Source organism: Molossus molossus, unplaced genomic scaffold (genome assembly GCF_014108415.1).
Source record: "Molossus molossus isolate mMolMol1 unplaced genomic scaffold, mMolMol1.p scaffold_m16_p_22, whole genome shotgun sequence".
Classification (NCBI taxonomy): domain Eukaryota; kingdom Metazoa; phylum Chordata; class Mammalia; order Chiroptera; family Molossidae; genus Molossus; species Molossus molossus.
Window position 1 is genome coordinate 29,691,021 of NW_023425358.1, and position 9,931 is coordinate 29,700,951.

At 49.0% G+C, this 9,931-nt stretch overlaps 1 protein-coding gene across 2 annotated transcripts in view; it reads right to left on the minus strand.

The window, feature by feature from the left end:
• RNFT2 (ring finger protein, transmembrane 2) overlaps window positions 1-9,838 on the minus strand; it is a 50,945-nt gene extending 41,107 nt beyond the window's left edge. The window contains exons 1-4 of one of the 2 annotated variants that reach the window (XM_036276950.1): window positions 9,781-9,838; window positions 8,150-8,319; window positions 7,585-7,643; window positions 2,144-2,622 (exon numbers count right to left, since the gene is read on the minus strand). In XM_036276950.1, the coding sequence (XP_036132843.1) occupies window positions 2,144-2,622; window positions 7,585-7,643; window positions 8,150-8,173 (562 nt within the window). In that variant the 5' untranslated portion in view covers window positions 8,174-8,319; window positions 9,781-9,838. Of the gene's footprint in view, window positions 1-2,143; window positions 2,623-7,584; window positions 7,644-8,149; window positions 8,320-9,555; window positions 9,591-9,780 lie in introns of those variants that run through there. The other variant, XM_036276952.1, reaches the window with a different exon arrangement.
• Window positions 9,839-9,931: the final 93 nt, after the last annotated feature.

Here is a 9,931-nt window from a genome sequence, read left to right on the forward strand (position 1 = left end):
CCAATAGGGGGCGTGCAGGAGGCAGTCGATGGATGCTTCTCTCTCACATTGATGTTTCCATCTCTCTCTTCCTTCCTCTCTCTCTAAAAGACCAATAAAAACTTGTAAAAAAAATTAAAATATGAAAAGGCTCAGCAATTAGAGCATCAGCCCAGGGACTGAAGGCTTACAGGTTTGATTCCCAGCCCTGGTCGGGGTTGTGCGGGAGACAATCAGTTGATGTGTCTCTCTCATATCAATGTTTCTCTCTCTCTCTCCCCTCCTCCCTTCCACTCTATCTAAAAATCAATTAAAAAATATCCTCAGATGAGGATTAATTAAAAAAAAAAGGCACATCCCAGGCCCTCTTAGAGTTAGACTAACCTCAGAAAAGAGAGAACATCTCACATCTGGGGGGATCTGGGCCCAGTCCTCTCCTGAGTCTAGGCCTCTGACATAGAGATGGGCCACTTTGGGGCATTTTACAGAATCTGGTTTGGAGCATGGGCTGTGTAGTCTGGTAAAATCTGGGTTCAAATCCTGCCTCTGACACCTCCTCTGTGTGGCTTAGGCCATCACTGTACTTCTCTGAGTCCCCTTTCCTCATCTATAAAATGGGCAGAATAATAACAGTACTTACCTCATGAAGGGATAACTTAGGGGCCATAATTACCCTTTGTGCTCTGCTTCATCCATCAGAGGAAAGAAAAATCCTCCAAACGGACCTGTTTTTTGTTTTTGGTTCATCCTCACCCAGGGATATTATTTTTCACTGATTCTTGATAAAGTGGGAGAGGGAGGGGGTGAGAGACATCAATGTGAGAGAGACACATTGATTGAGTGCCTCCAGCACAACCACTACCAGGGCCGGGGATTAAACCTGTAACCCAGGCACATGCCCTTGACCAGGAATCAAACCCGAGACCCTTCGGTCTGTGGGCCGACGCTCTAACCACGGAGCCACACGGGCCAGGGCCACTTTTACTTTCTTAATAGTTCGTGTCCTGCGGGTATTTTTCTGCCTCTACTTTGTCAAAGATGTATTTCTTCATTGGAAATATATAAAATAAAAACTGGTAACTCTACAATCCCTCCTCTTGTCTTCTTTGAGTAAAAAGCAAACAAACAAGCCTGCCAACTGAAAGAGAAAAGGACCATTACTGAGAATAAGTTTAAGTTCTGAGTTTGCCGGAATGCGAGGCACAAGGGGGCCCAGCCGGTGTGGCTCAGTGGATTAAGTGAAAAGGGGAACACGCTGACTTCATTTCTAGGAAGGGACGGGGGGGGGGGGGGGCTGCCATGCTAGCACCCCAACAAGGAAGGTGGGAACCACCAGAAAGGGGCAGATAGATCACAAAGAATGGCCTCATCTCCTCTAGATACTGTCTACGGGACGCAGCAGGACGTGAGGTCATTTGTGACACAATTCCTACTGTGGGACTAAAACACCAGCCTACTGCTCTCCGAGGCACAGCGACACCACGCTCTGATGCCAATAAGTAGCAATAAGTAGCAACAACAGTGGACCAGCGGACCGTTTATTGAACGTCAAGCACGTGTCTGGTTCTAGGCTAATCATTTTATGAGTCATTATCTTACTTCCTAAGACTAACAACAGGTAGCATTTATTGAGGACTTGCTCTGTGCCAGGTTCTCTGTTAAGAGTTTTACGTGTACTGACAAGGAAATTAATAACCTACACCTGCACAGCACTGTCCTGAGTGCTTGACACATAGCGACTCATTTAACCTCACTGCAGTCTCACGAGGTATGTCTTATTCCAATCCTCATTTTACGGATGAGGCACAGAGAGGTTAAAAAACGTATCCAGGGTCACACAGCTAGGAAGGGGCAGAGCCTGAGTTCAGCCCAAATTAGACTGAACTCTTTAGTTACTACATTTCAGTGCCTCACACCAACCCAAACAGCTAAAGGAGCTTCCATCACAACCCTCACTGGACAGATGAGGAAACAGATGCTCGGAGAAGGTGAGTGACTTGCCTGAAGTCACAAGCCGAGAGCACCAGGATTTGAACCCAGGTCTGACTCAGAAGCCCACGCTCTTAAGCACTCTGCATGGTGAGGGCCTCTGTGGCCTTTCCCTGGCATTTAGGACGGAGAGCCCCCTGCCCGGCAGCTGAGTCCCCATGTCCCCGGGACTCACCGAGCTTATGCTGGAAGCACAGCTTGGCCAGGAGGATGAGGATGAAGGGCAGCCCTTTCTGGAGCCAGCAGACCACGGCCTTCAGCTCGGACAGGGCAGGGGCCGGAGTGCCCGGCTGCTCGTCGGCCCCCTCGTCCGAGTGCCCACGGTGGTCCCCACCCACGTGCTGCAGCAGGGAGCCCCCGCGGTGGCCGCCGTGGTGGAAGTGGTGGTGGGGCTGGCGGTGGTGGTAGGGGCCCCCCTCACCCCGGCCTCCACCTTCCTCCCTGGACGCTGGCATCTGGATGAACACGTCCCCACCGCTGGCAGAGGACCCCAGCACCAGGCTGGACGGGAACGGGGGGGCGGGAAGGCTGCCCGCTGGGAGGCCGGAGAGGCCAGAGAAGAGCGCTGGTGGGGAGGCCGCTTCTGCCTTCAGACTCTCGAAGACGCCGCCTTCATCCACGCTGGCCTCGGAGCTGAGCGCCTGGCTGCGGTTTCTGGGCCAGAAGGGAAGAAAAAGCCCCACCCAGTCAGGCAGATGGAGAGAGTCACCCGGCGAAGACTGGGGGACAAATAACAGTGTCAATAATGTTATAAGCTGAATCATGTCGACCCACAAGCTGCTGCGTTGAAGCCCTAACGCCCAGGACCTCAGAGTGTGACTGTTTGGAGGCAGGATCTTTGCAGAAGTGACTGAGAGAAAATGAGGTCATTAGGACAGGCCCTCATCCAATATGACTGGTGTCCTTACAAGAAGAGGACACAGGGAGAAGCTGGCCATCCACAGGGAAGGAGAGAGGCCTCAGAAGAAACCAACGCTGAAAATACCCTGATCTCAGACACCCAGCCTCCAGAACTGTGAAAAAATACGTTTCTGTTGTTTAAGGCCCACGGCAAACTCATACAAATAATAACAGTATGAGGGTCACAATCTTCAGTGAAAATGTACTATGTCCCAGTTTTTTAAGTGCTTTCCACTGATTAACTCATTAAACCCTCCTATCAACCCTGAGAATTAAAGTCCTACTAAAACTTCCTTTGAGCTCTGGCTGGTTTGGCTCAGAGGTTGGAGCATCGGCCCACAGACCAAAGGGTTAGCGGGTTTGATTCCCGGTCAAGGGCACATACCTGGTTGCAGGTTTGATCCCCGGCCTGGGTTGAGGTTGTGCAGGAGGCAACCAATTGATGTGTCTTTCTCACATTGATGTTTCTATTTCTTTCTCTCTCTCTCTCCCTCGCCCTCCCTCCCTTCCACTCTAAAAAAATCAATAGGAAAATATTCTTGGGTGAAGATTAAAAAACAAAACAATCCCCACTTAACAGATCAAGAAACTGAGTCAGAGAGAGAGAGAGAGAGAGAGTGTAAACTGTCCTGAGTTGCACAGCTGGTCAGGGATGAAATGGGGCACTCAGACCCAGGCAGACTAACTCTGGGGCCCACTTTCTTGACTGCTACACTTTACTGAAGAGGAAGTTCTGTGATTCCAAAACAACCAATCTCAGGAACCCAGGGACCCCTGGCTCAGTCATCTTCAAGTTCAATGACTCCCAGTTCCCAGGGGGGTCCAGTCTTGGTCACGGCTGGTATTTAGAGGGCCGCAGACATCATGGGAAGAAGACTTAACAGAAAAGCCCACATGTGAACCCCAACTCCACTCTTCCTACCTTTAACAACCCTGTACTCAGTGTTAGATTCTGAAAAATGGGTCTAAACACCATTTATTCATAGAATTCCTGTGGGATCAAATTTAGAATACACTTTTCAATGGACCAGGCACACAGTAGGTGTTCAATAAATGGGAGCTATTATTTCTAGTGCCTATGGGAAGACCCCCAGGGCCAATGGCCTTTTCTAGTTGCAAGATCGGACCTCTTGTGTGGACATCAGGCAAAGGAGTATGTGGCCACTGACACAGAAACAGAGAGCCCAGAGTTCACCCCCCCTGGAATGGAAAAGCCCAGAACTGGGTGCACTTTCCCACAAACACCATACCCCAGAGTTCTGGATGCCATCACTTTTCACTCGGCCTTGCCCTCTCTTCAAATGGAATCACAACTTGGAAACTCAGTCTACACATCAGACACAGTGGAGCTGGTTTGCTCCATGCACATGGCAGGGGGAGGGGCAAAGAGCCTCCCTCCCCCCTCTCACCCTCCAGTAGGGCCCTGGAGGCACCTCCACAGACCCCTATGGCACCCCAAATATGTCACCAGCTTACTGAAAGCCAGAGTTAAGTTCCATTCATCCTCTGGACCCTCAACCCAAGGCACACAGTAGGTGCTTACTAAATATATGCTAGCTCTCATCCAGACACAAATCGGCAGCGGGTGGGAGGCTTCAGGGGAGTGATACTCATCTTTCACACTGGACCCCGTATGCCCTATTTTCCACTCAGAGACCAGGGTGCACTGTGAAAAGCATATATTTGATTATTTCACTCTCCTGCTAAAAGGGCTTCCCATTCTAAACTCCTTCCTGAAGTCTCAGATAAACCCTACAGATAGCGAATGATAGCATTCCCATTACACAGAGAAGAAACTGAGGCTCAGAGAGACGACCCAGTCAGACACTTTGGGTTACCTAGCCCCAAACTCCAATCGCATTGCATGCCCTTCTCTCACTCCCCAAGACTTCCTACTGCAGAGCCTTTGCACAGTCTGTCCCTTTCAATGGATGTCACCCTGTCCCACCATGGTACCTATGCTCATATCCTCAGATTTCGGCTGAAATCTCTCTTCCTTGGTGGAGCCTGCCCTACCTTGTGCTCCTCCTTCCCCTCCCCCCACCCAAATGATGTCTCCTGACTCCTAGTTCTCATTGCATCCTGACCTCAGCTTCATGGAACTGATCACAAATCATCACTCACTACACCTGTGGCTCTCAACTCTCTACCTGGCTGCATGCTATAATCACTCAGGGGAGCTTTTGAAAAATACAGGTTCATGGAACCCAGCACTGCCCAACTGAACCAACACCTTTGGGGATAGGGCCTGGCATCTCTGTATCTTCAGAGCCCCCTGGTGATTCCAATATGCAGAAAACACTGAAAACAGCATGTTAGCCTGGGCCTTGTGGCAAGAAGTCAAAGATCATGATTGTTTGCCCCATTGTAGATCTGTCCTACCCAGCACAATGTACCTGGTACACAGAATAAGCTCAAGAAATAGTGTTAGAACGAATGAATGAATGAGCGCACTAAAGGCTCTGAGAAGGTCTGTGACTAGAAAACTTAATTTTGCTGAAACCCGGTGTTTCCCAAACTTATTTCACCATGGAATTCTTTTTTCCTGTGGAAAACCTATGAATGTCTAATAGAACACCTGTGAAACCCTGCAGGGGAAATGCTGGTCGGAGAACTCTCAGGGTGGGTTACTCTGGCTTCAAAATCTTGACCTGGGGGTAAGTTACCACAAACCTTGTGCAAGGGAGGGGAACTCGAAGATGGCTACCTACTCCCCTACCATCTGGCCCATCTCTGCTGCCTCCAAAATCCCAGGAAATGTGTGGTCCTACTCCCCTGGGTTTGGCAAGACAATAAAGATAATATTAACAATGACAACAACAACTGACACCATGGCTATGATCCTCCAGGGGCCTCCAGCTTTTTCTGCACTTCAAGAAGCTAAGCTAAGAAAGAAGGAGTCCTGGCAGGTGCCTGCACTGGCCCACATGGGGGCCACCCTCTCTCTCCTGCTGTCCCACGAGGACCTAGAAAGTCTTCCTGGCCCCCTTAAGCTCGCCAACACTCCGAGTTCACTGGGCTCAGGGGGCCTCCAGTACAACCAGGGAGGACTCAACCCACCAAGGGGCTTTTTATAGTTGGCCTCCCTTCCCTGGGCCCCAGCCTCCAGCCGAGATTTCAGCCTAAATGGGAAAGAATATTCCTTGGGGAGGCAGAGGCTGTGCTTCTAACTTAACCATTTAAAGACTAGAGTCAGAGGCAGCCCAGGAGCGAAGTGGATCGCCCAGATAGCAGGCAGCCAAAATATGCTGGCTCAAAGCATAGGCTCTTGTGGGAGAGGGGCAAATGGACTGAGGTCCAAATCTCAGCCCTTCTGCTTTCTGGCTGTGTGACTTTAGGTAATTCACCTTCACTCTCTGGCCTCAGTTTCCTCATCGGTGAAAATGATGATAAAAGTAGTCCTGACCTCGTCAGTGGCACAGAGTAAGTATACAATACACAGTGGCCGTTCTTTTTCTGGCCCCAAAGGTCTCACGGTTCACTAGAGAGCAGACAGCAATTCTGTCTAGAATAGCTCCAACAGGCGTGCTTATTATTTGGACACTGTGTTTATGCCTTTTCGCATCCATTCACTCCTTCATAAGCAACATGAGTTTCATTATCTGCCATTTATGGATGGAGAAACTGGGGCCTAGGAGTGAAGTCACTTTCCAAAGGCATCTTAGGTGGGAAGTGGCTGAGCTGGGATTTGGCCAAGGGTTGTCTGATTTAAGGCCAGAGTTCTCCGCAGAAGAGACAGGCTTGATGCAAAACTCAGCTCCAGTGCTAGGACTGGTGGGTACTCTGATTTTACAGTTCATCTCGGAGCTGCAAGGGAACCAGAATGGGATACGAGGGAGGAAAAGTTTGGCTGCCTGCTTTTGCTAGCATGATGGGGGGAGGGGTGGTGTCTGGGGCTGGGAAACTGTCACAACCTGAGAACAGGTCCCATGGTGTGTTCTCTCTTGGGCTTAAGTAGAGAAATTCTAACTCATGAGTGTTTTGACTGTGTTTTCTTAGACTCTGTATTTGTCTATGTAGCACCCACTAATTACAGGGTCAAACTAATAGCCAAGGTTGTTTACATCTTCCCTGCAATCCAGAGCCCATATCCCCAGCCACCTCCTTGAGCTAATGCTCACACATCCAGCCAATATTTCTCCTGCCCAGGATCACCCAGGACCAGGTACCAGACAACCAGAGGCTACCCTGATAGCCCGGAGCCCGCTGACATTACTCAAAGTAGACAACGCTAAGCTGTTTCCCCTGCCCTGGCCTGAGGTGTGCAGAAAAACACAATAAAACCTGTGGCCTATGCTTTCCCTTTGCTTCTTTCTGCCTCCTCACCGACCCTGGTGATTCCCCAGGTGGCCCTGTGTGGTGTGACATGTCCCCTTCTCTAGGAAAACGTAAGTCATAAAGATCTTCTTTCAATGGCATTAGCCTCTCCGTGTTGTCCTTCAGTCACCTCCATAAATTAAAATCTCATGGGTACAATCATTGATACAATGAGTCAAGTGCGTCACCTGTCACACAGACTTTAAGGATTAGCATAAGAGCGATAGCCAGCTGTTATGTACTAAGTAGCAGATGCAATCCCAATCAGATGTTTCCAATCAGATCTCCTCTGCTCCTCAGTCAAGTAACCCTGAGAGGTATTATTCAACCCAGCTTTGGGCTATCCCGACCACTCAAAGCCCAGAGTCCCCAGATGGAGGGAAACCGAGAGATGCCTACCTTTCAGGTGGAACGTTATCCGTGTTACTGCTGTGGCGTCTCTGCATTTTCCTTAGGACCTGAAAGCCAACACATGGCATAAGCCCGATTCTACCAATGTTCCCACTGCTTATCAGATTGCCATGGTAACCATAAATAAGGACTACTCGTATCTCACATCCCTAGAGCGCTCTGACATTTTCCAAACCTTGTTTCCATCTGCTATGCCATTCACTGTTCAATCCTATTGAGGAAAGTGTTACCACCCCATTTCACAGGTGAGGATGTTGAGACCCAGACATGGAGGAAGTCCTCATGGGAGAGAGGAAAGCAGTGAACTGTGCAGCAAAGAGGTGATGGATGAGGTGAAGTGAGCAGTGCACTGGCAGTAGGAGACACGGACTCTGGACTGATGCTGCCCCTAATTTGCTGTGTGATGCTGGAAAAAACCATAACCTCTCTGTGGCCCCAGATTCCTCATCTGTAAGATGGGAGGGACTGGAGTGGCTGAACCCAAAGCTTCTTTCCAGTGCTCATATTGAATAAAGTGGTAATGAAGATGTGAATTCTCATGGAGACACGTCACCTTGTTCACTGTGAGGAGCCACATGGACTTTAAAACTCCATGTTGACGACACCTGAGGTGGGCATTCAGGGGTCCTGATGGGGATGTGGCCACTGGATTCCAGACGAAGCACAGGCCTCTCCCTCCTCTTCCTCTCCAGATGGATGCACAGGTCAGGAGAGTTCCAAACCCTACACGGAACAGAACACTTACATGAATAGTCCACGGATGCCTCGAACCTCAGAATAAGTCTTGGGGCATCATGGGTACTATAAGCATATGATTCTGTCTGCTCCAAATCTCTGGTTAGCCTCTCACTTATCCCTCTTCAGGACTCCTGAGAATGGTCATGATTCAATGTATTTTGTCCTATTTTCGAACTGATTCCTAAGTGGGGACTACAAAACATAAGTTTTAGAACCCACAGTGGTTTTCCATTGTAATCAGAATAAAATCCAATTTCAATTCACCGCCTACAGGTTCTATCCGAAGCTCATTCCCTCTAATCTCCCTTTATCCACCCCCTCCAGCCACAGTAGTCTTTCTGTTCCTTAAACATGCCAGCTGTCCCTGCCTCAGGCCCTTTAAACTTGCTGTTCCTTCTCCCTGGAATGCTTTCTCTTGTGGCTAGTTCCTTCAAGTCAAATGTCACCTCCTCCCAGAGGCCTTCTGCTCTCACCCTCCGGACCCACCATAACATTGCCCTGTTTAACCTTCTTCATAGCACTTACTTACATGTTTGCTTATTAATTTATTATGTCCTTATTAGAAGGTAAGTGCCACAAAGGCAGGGCGTCTGTCTGCCTGGTTTGCTCCTCTACCTCAGCATCTGGAACACTGCCTGGCACAGAGTAGCACCCAACAAGATTTATTCAATGAGTAAAACATTTATGGGTCTCTCAGTTACCTTCTCCTACATCCCTTGCTCCCTCCCAGACCTTTCACCTTAGAGAATAAAAGTCGTAGACCTTCCACGAATAGGTTTAGCCTCCTTGAACATTTTTTTTGTATAACCAAATATGCTGCCTCTTTTAGTTCAGGGTACCATACTCGGTTGTTGAATGACAGCCATGTCATCTTAATGCCCTCCTCCTAAAATACCCCATCACCTGAAAATCCTTGGGGAAAATAAAATATAGTATCCCAAAGCTTCCATCCGCAAATTTGACCCAGCGTCCTAAATCAAATGCCCCCAATTCTACATTCAGGTGCTTGCTTTCGAAGCGGCTCCAAAGTCTCTGTTGGAAGGAGGACTTAAATAATTATTTCAATATTGAATTCTGTAATTAATTTTTTGCACGTGGGACACATCTGATTGAAACGCCTTTTAATCCTCTGCTGCATTTATCGTACTACATCCCTATGAAGAATTACATCATGAGTTTTCAATACAGGTTATATTTTAAGTTGAGCTCCCGGGCCGTTACCTGACTGCAGCGAAATGCATGCAAGAGAGCATCTCCTGCATTATTACTTGCACTGGAAGCTGGCAGGTGCACTTTGGGTACAGTGCCACGAGCGCTTTTCATTCCTGCAGCCAACGGTCAGCGAAAAACGCCCTAGAGACTGCAAAGGCAGGAGACTACACGGGCCATCCCAGGGAACAAAAAACACACCAAAAAAAAAACCAAAAAACGCATTCTTTTTTTTACCTGCCCCGACAATTAAGCAATCACAGCGGCATCTTTCACGTCCTTCCAAGCCAATCACCCTTGCTGCTCGGGGAGCACGTGACTTCCGAGTGCTTCCGGCCTCTCATTGGATTCTCTCTCCGGTTGACTGGCCCGGTGCTGAGGTCCCGGC